This window comes from Schistocerca gregaria, chromosome 2 (assembly GCF_023897955.1).
Source record: "Schistocerca gregaria isolate iqSchGreg1 chromosome 2, iqSchGreg1.2, whole genome shotgun sequence".
Taxonomy (NCBI): Eukaryota; Metazoa; Arthropoda; class Insecta; order Orthoptera; family Acrididae; genus Schistocerca; species Schistocerca gregaria.
The window spans coordinates 26,133,052-26,149,099 of record NC_064921.1 but is presented as its reverse complement, the minus strand read 5'-3'; the positions used below and the strand labels follow the sequence as shown (position 1 = coordinate 26,149,099).

Below are 16,048 nucleotides of genomic sequence, written 5' to 3'. Positions count from 1 at the left end.
ATTACCCTCCTGAGCCCACCGATTCCATATTCTGCTAACAGTCTCGACCAACGCGAGCTGCAATGTCGCGATACGATAAACCGGAATCGCGATAGGGTACAATGCTCCCTTTATAAAAGTCGGAAACGTGATGGTACACATTTCTCCACCTTACACGAGGCATCACAACAACGTTTCACAAGGCAACGCCGGTCAACTGCTGTTTATGTATGAGAAATTGGATGGAACCTTTCCTCATGTCACCACGTTGTAGGTGTCGCCACTGGCGCCAACCTTGTGTGAATGCTCTGAAAAGCTAATCATTTGCATATCACAGCATTTTCTTCCTGTCAGTTTTATTACGCGTCCGTAGCAGGTAGCAATTTAAATGGCCAGTAGTGTAATAAGTTATTTTAAAAGACAAATATAATTACTAAAATTTTATCGGTCGGTCAGCAGTCTGAAGATGCGCGGGAATCAGCAAACAAGATAATAAAGTAATATGTCTAAGCTTTGCACCAATGTCCTCCTGTGTGAGAAATATAGAGGGTGTATTCCGGAGACTCTTGGAAACAACAGATCAATATATTTCTTCTTTGCGGAAACCATCTACGAGGAAAGTGAAAATTCTGTCGTCGGAAGCTGTTGCCGTCTTGGTACCTGCTACAGAGGATTACGAGGGATCAGATGCTGAGTATGAAGAGATGCAAAGGTGTGAAACTAAAACTTCCCAATAGATGGTGCTAGCCGTCAGTGTAGGACCCATGAGACCGGGTCTGCAGCACCATCTGCTTCCTGTAACGGCTGACGACGAATATGAACACACAGTAGCCCAAGTTCCATATATCGTTATTTGTTTCAAACACGTAAACATGTTTGAGTTCTGTGCCTACGAACTGCGATTTGGGGACAGCACTGGTTTCCTGTTATTATTTGAAGAAAACGACTGCAGAATCACATCGAATGCTTGTCGAAGCTTTCGGCGAACATGGTCTTGGGAAAACTCAGTGTTTCGACTTGTTCAAAAAATTCCAAAGTGGTGATTTTGACGTGAGGGACGACGAGGGCGGAAAACAACTGAAAAAGTTCGTAGACAACGAATTGCAGGCCTTATTGGGTGAAGATAATATTCAAACTCTACAAAAACTCTCGGAACAATTGAATTTAACGCAAAAAGCCGCCTCTCTTCAGTTGAAAGATACGGGAAAGGTGCAGTAATTTGGAAAATAGGTTCAGCATGAACTGAATGAAAGACAGCAAGCCAGACTTGTGAAATGCTTCTCTTCAGATACAAAAGAAAGTTGTTTGTCCATCGAACAGTGACAGGTGATGAAAAATGTTCTGAGAATCCTAAGCGTCGTAAATCATGGGTGAATCGAGGAAAGTTAGTGATATTCACTGCCAGACCAAAATTGCTTTGGAAATAAGATAAAGCTCCGTGTTTCTACATCTACATCTACATTCATACTCCGCAAGCCACCTGACAGTGTGTGGCGGAGGGTGGATCAGAAGCCGGCCGAAGTGACCAAGCGGTTATAAGCACTACAGTCTGGAACCGCGAGACTGCTACGATCGCAGGTTCGAATCCTGTCTCGGGCATGGATGTGTGTGATGTCCTTAGGTTAGTTAGGTTTAAGTAGTTCTAAGTTCTAGGGGACTGATTACCTCAGAAGTTAAGTCCCATAGTGCTCAGAGCCATTTGAACTATTTTGGGATCAGAAGGGTGTCATCTATTATGAGATGCTAAAACCTGGTGAAACGGTTAACACTGATCGCTACCAACAGCAAATGATCGATTTAAATCGAACATTACGTGAAAAACTACCGGAATATGGGAAACGGCAGCACAAGGTCGTATGAACTGGTATTCATGGGACGCATCATTGCTGTGACTTTTCGATTCTTACGTAAGCTAGGCCTTACTGCTATCCACGGCGCTGAGCATCCAGGGAGCACGGTGTTGAGGAAACATTCATTTGACATTATCCTCCCCTTTTATAATAAAAAGCAGTTTAATTACTTGCACTAAAGCTTTATAATCTATAACTCAACCACTCCCATGACTTTATGGGCATAATTCTATACACGAACAATTGATATTACCCAAAGGACTTGCCTCAGTAAGCTGGCCAGCCGTGGAGACATGAAATTCAGTCTGACGCTGAGACTCGACAGGAGGCCGGTTGCGAACGCCTTGCTGCTCCAGTCGCGGAACACGGAGTTGGGGTTTCGCTGGGAGTCCGACGAGAGGCCGAAGCCTACCGACACGATGGCGTCAGTCGTGAAGCGAGACGCCACCTCGCGCACCTCCACAGGGTCTCCGCGCCTCGCCATCTCCGTCGCTACTTCAGCCAGCTCTCGGCCGCATTCCTGGATCAGCTGTTGCGCACAGCCCACTTGAAATATATACTTCACAATAAACACAAAGTAAAGATTTAGTCTCATACATTGCTTTTAGAATCAAAACGTGCAAATCTTAGATATGACTGAGTGATACATGTACATGCTCTTCATACAAATCCTTTATGTTGACAGGAATGATTCTGAGCTAAGGATGTGGCAACATTTGTACCTCACAGTACAGGTTGGCTGTATTAATTAAAAACATGTTCGTATACCTATATGACTTCGTACACAACAGCAAGGAGAGGTGGGGTGGCAACTGTCGTCGTAGGAAAGCTGGATAGAAGCAGGCATTTTTGTATGTCCATCCTTGTGATTGGAGGTCTGGGGGACTCCAGCCATGTTGTTGTTGTGGTCTTCAGTCCTGAGACTGGTTTGATGCAGCTCTCCATGCTACTCTATCCTGTGCAAGGTTCTTCATCTCCCAGTATTTACTACAGCCTACATCATTCTGAACCTGCTTAGGGTATTCATCTCTTGGTCTGCCTCTACGAGTTTTACCTTCCACGCTGCACTCCAATACTAAATTGGTGATCCCTCGATGTCTCGGAACATGTCCTACCAACCGATCCCTTCTTCTAGTCAAGTTGTGCCACAAGCTCCTCTTCTCCCCAATTCTATTCAATACCTCCTCATTACTTATGTGATATACCCATCTAACCTTCAGTATTCTTCGGTAGCAACAAATTTCGAAAGCTTCTTTTCTCTTCTTGTCTAAACTATTTATCGTCCAAGTTTTACTCCCATACATGGCTACACTCCAAACAAATACTTTCAGAAACGACTTCCTGACATTTAAATCTATACTCAATTTTAATAAATTTATCTTCTTCGGAAACGCTTTCCTTGCCATTGCCAGTCTACATTTTATATCCTCTCTATTACGACCATCATCAGTTATTTTGCTCCCCAAATAGCAAAACTCCTTTACTATTTTAATTGTCTCATTTCCTAATGTAATTCCCTCAGCATCACCCGACTTAATTCGACTACATTCCATTCTCCTCGTTTCGCTTTTCTTGATGTTCATCATATATCCTCCCTTCAAGATACTGTCATTCCGTTCAACTGCTCTTCCAAGTCCGTCGCTGTCTCTGACAGAATTACAATGTCATCGGCGAACCATAAAATTTTTATTTCTTCTCCCTGGATTTTAATACCTACTCCGAATTTCTCTTTTTTTTTCTTTACTGCTTGCTCGATATACAGACTGAATAACATCGGGGAGAGGCTACAACCCTGTCTCACTCCCTTTCCAACCACTGCTTCCCTTTCATGACCCTCGACTCTTATAACTGCCATCTGGTGTCTGTACAAATTGTAAATAGCTTTTCGCTCCCTGTATTTAGCCCTGCCACCTTTAGAATTTGAAAGAGAGTATTCCAATTAACATTATCAAAAGATTTCTCTAAGTCTACAATTGCTAGAAACGTAGGTTTGCCTTTCCTTAATCTAGCTTGTAAGATAAGTCGTAGGGTCAGTATTGCTTCACGTGTTCCAACATTTATACGCAATCCAAACTGATCTTCCCCGAGAACGGCTTCTACCAGTTTTTCCATTCGTCTGTGAAGAATTCGCGTTAGTATTTTGTAGCTGTGACTTATTAAACTAATAGTTCGGTAATTTTCACATCTGTCAACACCTGCTTTCTTTGGTATTGGAATTATTATATTCTTCTTGAAGTTTGAGGATATTTCGCCTGTCTCATACATCTTGCTCACCAGATGGTAGAGTTTTATCAAGACTGGCTCTTCCAAGGCTGTTAGCAGTTCTAATGGAATGTTGTCTACTCTGGGGGCCTTGTCTCGGCTCAGGTCTTTCAGTGCTCTGTCAAACTCTTCACGCGGTATCATATCTCCCATTTCATCTTCATCTACATCCTCTTCCATTTCCAGAATATTGTTCTCAAGTACATCGCCCTTGTATAGACCCTCTATATACTCCTTGCACCTTTCTGCTTTCCCTTCTTTGCTTAGAACTGGGTTCTCACCAAAGCTCTTGATATTCGTGCAAGTTGTTCTCCTTTCTCCAAGTGTCTCTTTAATTTTCCTGTAGGCAGTATCTATCTTACCCCTAGTGAGATAAGCCTCTACATCATTACATTTGTCCTCTAACCATCCCTGCTTAGCCATTTTGCACTTACTGTCGATCTCATTTTTGAGACGTTTAATTCCTTTTTGCCTGCTTGATTTACTTTGTTTTTATATTTTCTCCTTTCATCAATTAAATTCAATATTTCTTCCGTTACCCAAGGGCATCTACTAGCCCTTGTCTTTTTACGTACTTGATCCTCCGCTGCCTTCACTATTGCATCCCTCAAAGCTACCCATTCTTCTTCTACTGTATTTCTTTCCCCTATTTCTGTCAAAGGTTTTCTTATGCTCTCCCTGAAACTCTGTACAACCTGTGGTTCTTTCAGTTTATCCAGGTCCCTTCTCCTTAAATTCCCACCTTTTGCTGTTTCTTGAGTTTTAATCTACAGCTCATAATAGATTGTGGTCAGAGTCCATATCTGCCCCTGGAAATGTCTTAAATTTAAAACCTGGTTCCTAAATCTCTGTCTTAGCATTATATAATCTATCTGATACCTTTAGTATCTCCAGGGTTCTTCCATGTATACAATCTTCTTTCATGATTCTTGAACCAAGTGTTAGCTATGATTACGTTATACTCTGCGCAAAATTCTACCAGGCGGCTTCCTCTTTCATTTCTTAGCCCCAACCCATATTCACCTACTATGTTTCCTTCTCTCCCTTTTCCTACTCCCGAATTCCAGTCCGCCATGACTATTATATTTTCGTCTCCCTTCACCACCTGAATATTGTTTTTTAGCTCATCATATATTTGATCAATTTCTTCGTCATCTGCGGAGCTAGTTGGCATATAAACTTGTACTACTGTAGTAGGCGTGGGCTTCGTGACTATCGTGGGCACAATAATGCGTTCACTATGCTGTTTGTAGTAGCTTACCCATACTCCTATTTTCCTATTCATTATTAAACCTACTCCTGCATTACCCCTATTTGATATTGTATTTATAACCCTGTATTCACCTGCCCAAAAGTCTTGTTCGTCCTGCCAGCGAACTTCACTAATTCCCACTAAATGTAACTGTAACCTAACCATTTCCCTTTTTAAATTTTCTAACCTACCTGCCAGATTAAGGGATCTGACATTCCACGCTCCGATCCATAGAACGCCATGTTTCTTTCTCCTGATAATGACATCATCTTGAGTAGTCCCCGCCCGGAGATTCGAATGGGGGACTATTTTACCTCCAGCCATTCAATTTTGTAATAAAGCCGTTCTTATGACATCATCTATTGTATGGCTACCAGTTACGGTGCTTCAGTGCACCGTCTTCATGCGTTAGTTGATGCTGATTGGGTTAACGCCAGTCATATACTCGATGCATCAGTGGTTAGCATAAATGGTTTTCACCGACCACCTGTAACTTCTATGTTATCTTTACAATCATCAACTACAACTGGTTTTTCCAGACTACCTGTAATTGCGATGTTGTCTCTCCAATTAGGAACTACAGTTGATAGTGGATGGTTGGAGAGACAACATCTGCGAAAACCAGTTATAGATGTTGTCCACTAATACAGCGGTACACAGATGGTGTTAACCCCTTCAGCATCAACTAAGGCCAGTAGGTGTTGGAACATCATAATGATGGCTGTAGGTGTTTCACTTTATTCCAAAAGCCTAAATGGTTAGGGAACAAGAAACACAGCAAATGGAAGATATACTTAGCTTCTGTTTCTCCAAACAAACGTAGACTCATTACAAATATACAGCGAGAAGTGGAGTCCAGCTATCACAGTATCAACAAGGATGAAGCTTATGAACTACAGTGTCACTGCAATGAGCGCCAATTGTTAGTGGGTTGAGTGGCCACCGACGGCCATCCTATGCTGTTGCAGCAGAGGGCGCTCAGAGTACTGGGCTGCTGGAGGTGTACCACGGTGGGGACGGCCCAGTGAATCTGCTGCATCCTGCATGGCAGCTATCGGCGTCTCACATAGACTTGCAATTCCATTGTTGTGATGCCCATGGTGTGGTATCGATATGCCATGCCACACCGTGACTGGCTCACAAATGCGAGATAGAAAACTTTTTCTCATTTTTGTTCAAATAACTGAAATTTGTGGATGATTATGTGAATCAAATTTTGTAACAATAGCTGAAATGAGAATGTAGTGTGTAATTTTTATACAGTGTCAAATGAAAAAGCATAGCATCCAGGTGGGGAGGAGTAAACGAAATTAAACTTTGTGCGGTTGGTACTTGGCAGTATGTGCTTGTCTGTATGACATTGCACCCATTCAGGCATGGTTGCATGCACTAATTCGGTTGGGACGGGGTGTTATAAAGCCATTGTATCCTCTCTTAAGATAAACTGGCCCACATCTTTTGTCACTGATTCTTGATATCCAGGCGTAACACCACTGCGCTTTTCCAAGACCTGTCCCAAATCACTACTACACTCACTGAAGATGGCAATCTGGGGCAGAGCATAACAACATTTTATCACTCAACACAATTCCACACCATTGACTCATCACAGAGCCAGACCATTCATCAGTCATGTTTCCCAATCGCAGAATCATTCCAAACTCAACTGTTTGCATTGTGGTGTTGCCAACAACCTATGCTGAGATGTTCGCTAGTCTGGCTGCTGCTAGCCACTGGCCAAAGTGATGTTATGATCCAGAATGTTACAGGGAGCATGTTATTTGTCCTCAGATGTCAGGCACGCATGTGTATGTGTTGAAATCTATGCTTGGTGCACAATACAGCGAACCATCAATTTTCTAGGCAGATGTAGTCGATTGTAACATCATCATGAGTACACCTGCCTTTGCGTTCTCATGCCGTCCAACAATGGGCCACTGTCACATCGAATTTCCCTACAAATGTAGATACTATACTGTTCGAGCATTGTGGAGACCCAAGATGAGGCCACTTTAAAAACCTACACGTGCTGACAACGCTGCCACATATGAGTACTCGACATCCCCTTGTCCTCCACAGTGATTACTCAACATCTGAAGGTGTCCCGGCCCTTTATATCCTACCTACTTATATACCCTACACTAAACATGAACAACAGTGATACAGTCAGGTGACTGTTCTACCTGTCACAGATAATAATTGCCACTGTAATCGTTGTATGGCAACCGATGGTGTGTACATCTACGAAGTTATATTGACATGTGACCATGTCTTGTGTGTGTATCAATTCACATCAAACACAGTGCAATTGATACTTCCTGTCTGGCCATGATGTTCTTCTTTGTCTACCCACGTTGTTCATCCACTACGAGGATTAAATCTTTACTTCGGCTGTGATAAGTTTTGGTAGCATTTCAATGGAAATGAAAAGAATGGTGTTAGGCAGGCCATTATATATGTATAAGTGTGAGATAAGTCATTAAAAATAAGAAATGTTGGTACATTAATAACCGATGTAAACTGCATGAATGTTGAAGGCAAGTATTCAAATGCCAATGCTTTGGGATGTACATGTTCCAGATGTCAGGTATGGGATAGAGTTCCATGACTGTTCCACTTGGTCGAACAATACAAATACTGCTAATGCTGGTTGTGGATAAAACTGGAGTTTACCAACATGTTGCATATGTGCTTGAATGGTATCAGGTCCAGTGATCGAGCACGCCAAGGCAATGGGTCAACACTCTGTAGAGAATGTTGGGTTACAACTGGTGTTTGAGGAGAGCATAATTCTGTTGTAAAACACCCTTGGGAATACTGTTCATGAATGGCAGCACAACAGGTCGACCCATTGGATGGACGTACAAATTTACAGTCAGCGTGCGTGAGATCACCACGAGGGTGCTGCTACTGTTACATGAAATTGCACCCCAGACCATAAATCCATGTTTGGTTCGAGTGTGTCTGGCATGCAGATGGGTTGGTTGCAGGCCCCCAACTGCCCTCCTCCTAATCAACACACAGGTATCACTAGCACAAAGACAGAACCAATTTTCAACAGAAAACAGAACAGACTTCCACCCTACCCTCCACTTAGCCCTCACTGAAGTCACATGCGGTGGTGGTTTGGGGTTAGTGCAATCTACGCTACAGAGCGTCTGGCTCTGAGATGTCTTTGAAGTAACCGATTTTTAACAGTTCATTGCATCATTGTGCCAACTGCTGCTCTAATCGCTGCAGAAAAAGCAGTACGATGGAAGCTCAGCACGAGGGTCTTCCCTCTCGCTAGTGTTATGAGGGTCTCCAGAACCATATCTTCTTGCGACAGAACATTGTCATGAGCTACTCTGCCAGCAACCCTGTAATGTGGCTACATTCCTGCCAAGTCTTTCTGAAACATTCTAGAAGCAAAGTCCTCATTCAAAATCAGTGAGGCGTTGTAAATGACGTGTTTTTCGATTTAAAGACATTTTTAACCAACAGAAAGTAACCATGTCTAATCTTAAAGATAACTAACGCTTATGACGGTTACAGCGTGCACTTAAGGCAATCCTCATTTGTACTAACACAGTACCGCATTCAGCGCCACTCTTTTGCGACTGGCGAAAAATTGAATAGTCATAACTTATCAGACGTAGAAACAAGCCTATCAAGTTTTGTTCATGTTCACAACTCCTTCATGGTGTCTTGGTTTTTTTCTTCCGTCAGTGCAGGACTCATTCCGTATTATTGCTGTACGTGTTTGCAGTGTTCTGTTTAAGTCGTAACTAAATAAGTACGTAACTCTGTAGTATATATACCATTATCATTATTCAACTCACCTGGAACAGGCCTTTCAGTTTGCCGGAGCTGAATGCAGGGGTCAGTTTGGCCCTGCGATGTTGCCACTCCTGAGCAGGCAGCCAGAACAAGTGCCTGTTGAGTGGCTCCTCATCGTCCATGAAGATCCCCCGCTCACGGAACGAAGCGAAGTCCTTTATCAGAATGTGCCGAACAATTTCGGGATCCCGTACGAGAAGCACAGGACGGAGTATCGAGTAGATACCAATGAATCGTTTTCCTGAAATTATGGAAATAAAATACTATGTGATTACCCACCAATTCGATCCACTTTTGCCACGAAGGGCAAATACATTTCATCTTGCAGAAGCTATGGAAAAAGCACGCCGAATTTAAAAGAAACCAAAATCCTCAAGATGTGCTACATTCTACAGAAGCTAGAAATTTAAAATGATACTTTTACTGGAAGTTCTGTCTCGAAATCTGGTCGAAAATAGGAGGAGGTTCGGTCGTTTGCAAAGGACACAATAGGCAGCATATAGTAAACACCTCGATTAAAAAAAGCGATGATAATGTTACCGAAGTCGGGGCCACTAAAGTGGACTCCCTAAATGTGGTTTTCCTAAATTTCTTTACCAAAGAAGACGAAGGTAATATTCCAGATTCGAATCAGGAACTGCTGCTAACATGAGTAACTTAGAAGTACATATCCTCGGTGCTGAAAGACCTGAGTGGAAACAAGGCCCCGGGAGTAGATAATGTTCCATTAGAACCACTGATGTCCTTGGGAGAGCCAGTCCTGACAAAACTCTACCGTCTGGTGAGCAAGATGTACGAGACAGGCGAGATACCCAGAGACTTCAAGAATAATATAATAATTCCATTCCCAAAGAAAGCAGGTGTTAACAGATGTGAAAATTACCGAACTATCAGTTTAATAAGCCACAGCTGCAAACTACTAACGCGAATTGTTTACAAACGAATGGAAAAACTGGTAGAAGCCGACCTCGAGGAGCTCAGTTTGGATTCCGTAGAAATGTTGGCACACGTGAGGCAATACTGACCTTACGACTTATCTTAGAAGAAAGGTTAACGAAAGGCAAACCTACGTTTCTAGCTTTTGTAGACTTAGAGAAAGCTTTTGACAATGTTGATTGGAATACTCTCTTTCAAATTCTAAAGATAGCAGGATAAAATACAGGGAGCGAAAGGCTATTTACAATTTGTACAGACACCAGATGGCAGTTATAAGAGTCGAGGGGCATGAAAGGGAAGCAGTGGTTGGGAAGGGAGTGAGACAGGGTTGTAGCCTCTCTCCGATGTTATTCAATCTGTATATTGAGCAAGCAGTAAAGGAAAAAAAGAAAAATTTGGAGTAGGTATTAAAATCCAGGGAGATGAAATAAAAACTTTGTGGTTCGCCGAAGACATTGTAATCCTGTCAGAGACAGCAAAGGACTTGGAAGAGCAGTTGAACGGAATGGACAGTGTCTTGAAAGAAGGATATAAGATGAACATCAACAAAAGTAAGACGAGGATAGTGGAATGTAGTCGAAGTAAGTCGGGTGATGCTGAGGGAATTACATTAGGAAATGAGACACTTAAAGCAGTAAAAGAGTTCTGTTATTTGGGGAGCAAAATAACTGATGATGGTCGAAGTAGAGAGGATATAAAATGTAGACTGGCAATGGCAAGGAAAGCGTTCTGAAGAAGAGAAATTTGTTAACATCGAGTATAAATTTAAGTATCAGGAAGTCGTTTCTGAAAGTATTTGTTTGGAGTGTAGCTATGTATGGAAGTGAAACTTGGACAATAAATAGTTTGAACAAGAAGAGAATAGAAGCTTTCGAAAAGTGGTGCTACAGAAGAATGCTGAAGATAAGGTGGATAGATCATGTAACTAATGAGGAGGTATTGAATAGGATTGGGGAGAAGAGAAGTTCGTGGCACAACTTGACTAGAAGAAGGGATCGGTTGGTAGGACATGTCCTGAGGCATCAACGGATCACAAATTTTGCATTGGAGGGCAGCGTGGAGGGTAAAAATCGTAGAGGGAGACCAAGAGATGAATGCAGTAAGCGGATTCAGAAGGATGTAGGCTGCAGTAGGTACTGGGAGATGAAGAACCTTGCACAGGATAGATTAGCATGGAGAGCTGCATCAAACCAGTCTCTGGACTGAAGACCACAACAACAACAACAACAACACCCTCAACGGATCACAAATTTTGCATTGGAGGGCAGCGTGGAGGGTAAAAATCGTAGAGGGAGACCAAGAGATGAATGCAGTAAGCAGATTCAGAAGGATGTAGGCTGCAGTAGGTTCTGGGAGATGAAGAACCTTGCACAGGATAGATTAGCATGGAGAGCTGCATCAAACCAGTCTCTGGACTGAAGACCACAACAACAACAACAACAATGCCCTCGGTGTAGCGCAGCATCTCACTTGACTTAATAAAGGAAAGTCTTCCAGTTCAGACAATATATCACTCAGATTCCTTTCCAAGTAAGCTGATATAATAGCTCCATACTGTGTTAGAATATGACAGATTATCTCGAAGAAAAATATCTATTGACAGATAACCCGTAGGAATTCATAAAGTATCGTTCTTGAGCAACACAAATAATTCTTTATTCTCATGAAGTAATTACCATCGACAGGGGATCTCAAATTGATTCCATGTTTCTAGAGTGCAACATGGCTTTTTATAACGTTTCTCACAAGGGGGTCTATCCAAATTGTGTGTCTATGGAGTACCGTCTCTGTTGTGGAACTATACATCCTGTCAGGATGACCACAGCTCGTAGTAACTGAGGGAAGGTCATTGAATGAAACGGCAGTGACATTTGGCGTCCCCCCAAGGGAGTGTCGTAGGTACTAGACTGTTCCCAATCTAAATAATGACTTAGGAGACAATCTGAGCAGCCCTCTTTAATTGTTTGGAAATGATGCAATCATTTACCGAGTAGGAAAGTCGTCAGAATCTCAAAAAGAATTGAAAAATGATGTAGATAAGATATTCGTATGGTGCAGAACGGAATCCGTTAAATTTACATTACACAATATATCACGCAAATCTAAAGGTAATTCAACTAAATACCTAGGGATAGCAATTACTATCAACTTCAACTGGAATGATCACGAAGGTAGTTATGTGGGAAGGCCAGCCAACCACTGCGTTTTATTGAGGAACCAAAAGATGCCACAGGTATAATAAAGGGATTATGTTTACTAGGCTTATTTGACTTCATCTAGGATCTTGCTGTGCGGTATGGGGTCGTTACCAGATAGTAATGACGGACGACATCAGTTCAGCGATGAATTGAAATTGTTGTTGTTGTTGTTGTTGTGGTCTTCAGTCCTGAGACTGGTTTGATGCAGCTCTCCATGCTACTCTATCCTGTGCAAGCTTCTACATCTTCCAGTAGATAATGCAACCTACATCCTTCTGAATCTGCTTAGTGTATTCATCTCTTGGTCTCCCTCTACGATTTTTACCCTCCACTCTGCCCTCCAACATTAAATTGGTCATCCCTTGATGCCTCAGAACATGTCCTACCAACCGATCCCTTCTTCTAGTCAAGTTGTGCCACAAACTTCTCTTCCCCCCCAATTCTATTCAATACCTCCGCATTAGTTATGTGATCTACCCATGTATTCTTCAGCATTCTTCTGTAGCACCACATTTAGAAAGCTTCAATTCTCTTCCTGTACAAACTATTTACCTATAGCCGCTTATTTTCTCATTGTAGTTACTTCACGAGACGTCTGTTGGAGGGAGTAATACAGTCCCTCACAAGAATTAAAAGTGATAAACTGATCACTTCTCAGTCTGCCTTTTGTCAGTGTATCGCTTACCTATCATATTAGCATGAATCTTCCAGTCTTTGATTCCAAGACGTATGTGGGAGGATGTAATGTGTTTGCTCATAACAATTAGAAGAAGTGATCACCTCTCAGCCTCCCTACTGGTAGAGTATCGCTTACCGCCCATATCCACAAAAGTCTTTCAGTCTTCGGTATATAGCACCCCCAGAAAAGTTACAGATCCTGTTATTTATTTGGAAATCCCATCACGCTGCGACAACACTGTTCCATTAGTTAGAAGGCTACCTAACTGTCTGCCCATCAGTGACTATGAAGTGAGTTGTCACAGCGAGAAGAAAGTAATACACTAATGTTCAGGGAGAAACTCTCCACCATGTGGTTGCTTGGGTTCCAGATATTTTTTCCGACTGCGACTTCTCCTAGTGATTTGTAGTGAATGGCATAATAAAACATTAGCGTATTTCTTCGGCTAGCTTAAATTCAATACCTACATTTATGTACACTCTGTTCCGAAGCCCTTCAACCCTGAAGCCTCTGCAAATCGATATACTCGTAGCTTACCAGTGTCGCAACACTATTACTGACAGGAGCCTATATCTAAACACGTATTTCGCAAGCCACTACACAATATGGACAATGTCTTAGCAATATGATCGATTTCTTCGTCCGTTATCCAGCCATCCGCGTAATGATCGAGTAAAAATTAATGTATGCCTCTGTATGTACCATAATCTCCTCTGTGATAGTTTACGCCAGATATAAGTTTCTTAATGGTAAATGAAGCCCTACTGCTACACTTTCACTATATGAGGACTGCACAAAGAAAATATGATACTTCTGTCCTAATGTCCTTTATTCTACTCCAATAATCACTACACTAGATACGCGACGGCATAATGGTACGAGATTCTCCTCTGACAGCATAGCGTTTCGTGAGAAATACATCATCTGTTTTTCAATCGAGATATACCTCCATAATACAACTCTAACAGTATCACAAAGCTTCCAACAAGCACAGTATCTATTGAATCACCTATAGTGGTGCAACAGCCTGACACATCCACGCACAATTCAGAACTACTGGAAAAGTAGGGTAAGAGTCGGAGTTTAATCATAGACTTGTTCATATGTACCCCAAGTGCTCTTCGGGAGTGGACCGATCGCGGTACCGTATTCAATCTAGAACAGAGTACATCTACATCTACATCTACATGACTACTCTGCAATTCACATTTAAGTGCTTGGCAGAGGGTTCATCGAACCACAATCATACTATCTCTCTACTATTCCACTCCCGAACAGCGAGCGGGAAAAACGAACACCTAAACCTTTCTGTTCGAGCTCTGATTTCTCTTATTTTATTTTTACCATCATTCCTACCTATGTAGGTTGGGCTCAACAAAATATTTTCGCATTCGGAAGAGAAAGTTGGTGACCGAAATTTCGTAAAAAGGTCTCGCCGCGACGAAAAACGTCTATGCTGTAATGACTTCCATCCCAACTCGTGTATCATATCTGCCACACTCTCTCCCCTATAACGCGATAATACAAAACGAGCTGCCCTTCTTTGCACCCTCTCGATGTCCTCCGTCAATCCCACCTGGTAAGGATCCCACACCGCGCAGCAATATTCTAACAGAGGACGAATGAGTGTAGTGTAAGCTGTCTCTTTAGTGGACTTGTTGCATCTTCTAAGTGTCCTGCCAATGAAACGCAACCTTTGGCTCGCCTTCCCCACAATATTATCTATGTGGTCCTTCCAACTGAAGTTGTTCGTATTTTTAACACCCAGGTACTTAGTTGAATTGACAGCCTTGAGAATTGTACTATTTATCGAGTAATCGAATTCCAACGGATTTCTTTTGGAACTCATGTGGATCATCTCACACTTTTCGTTATTTAGCGTCGACTGCCACCTGACACACCATACAGCAATCTTTTCTAAATCGCTTTGCAGTTGATACTGGTCTTCGGATGACCTTACTCGACGGTAAATTACAGCATCATCTGCGAACAGTCTAAGAGAACTGCTCAGATTGTCACCCAGGTCATTTATATAGATCAGGAACAGTAGAGGTCCCAGGACGCTTCCCTGGGGAACACCTGATATCACTTCAGTTTTACTCGATGATTTGCCGTCTATTACTACAAAATGCGACCTTCCTGACAGGAAATCACGAATCCAGTCGCACAACTGAGACGATACCCCATAGCTCCGCAGCTTGATTAGAAGTCGCTTGTGAGGAACGGTGTCAAAAGCTTTCCGGAAATCTAGAAATACGGAATCAACTTGAGATCCCCTGTCGATAGCGGCCATTACTTCGTGCGAATAAAGAGCTAGCTGCGTTGCACAAGAGCGATGTTTTCTGAAGCCATGCTGATTACGTGTCAATAGATCGTTCCCTTCGAGGTGATTCATAATGTTTGAATACAGTATATGCTCCAAAACCCTACTGCAAACCGACGTCAATGATATAGGTCTGTAGTTAAATGGATTACTCCTACTACCCTTCTTGAACACTGGTGCGACCTGCGCAATTTTCCAATCTGTAGGTACAGATCTATCGGTGAGCGAGCGGTTGTATATGAGTGCTAAGTAGGGAGCTATAGTATCAGCGTAATCTGAAAGGAACCTAATCGGTATACAATCTGGACCTGAAGACTTGCCCGTATCAAGCGATTTGAGTTGCTTCGCAACCCCTAAGGTATCTACATCTAAGAAACTCATGCTAGCAGATGTTCGTGTTTCAAATTCTGGAATATTCCATTCGTCTTCCCTGGTGAAGGAATTTCGGAAAACTGCGTTCAATAACTCGTCGATAACAGTACCATCGGCACTGCGCAGCGAAGGTATTGACTGCGTCTTGCCGCTTGTGTACTTTACATACGACCAGAATTTCTTCGGATTTTCTACCAAATTTCGAGACAATGTTTCGTTGTGGAACCTATTAAAGGCATCTCGCATCGAAGTACGTGCCAAATTTCGCGCGTCTGTAAATTTTAGCCCATCTTCAGGATTTCGCGTTCTTCTGAACTTCGCATGCTTTTTCCGTTGCCTCTGCAACAGCGTTCGGACCTTTTTTGTGTACCACGGGGG

The 16,048-nt window shown here is 42.4% G+C and overlaps 1 protein-coding gene across 1 annotated transcript in view; it reads right to left on the bottom strand.

The window, feature by feature from the left end:
• The window catches only part of LOC126336253 (cytochrome P450 6k1-like), a 76,320-nt gene that overhangs the window by 40,173 nt on the left and 20,099 nt on the right, over window positions 1-16,048 (bottom strand). Inside the window, exons 3-4 of the mRNA XM_049999748.1 lie at window positions 9,165-9,403; window positions 2,096-2,358 (exon numbers count right to left, since the gene is read on the bottom strand). Coding sequence (XP_049855705.1) covers window positions 2,096-2,358; window positions 9,165-9,403 — 502 coding nt within the window. The remainder of the gene's footprint in view (window positions 1-2,095; window positions 2,359-9,164; window positions 9,404-16,048) is intronic.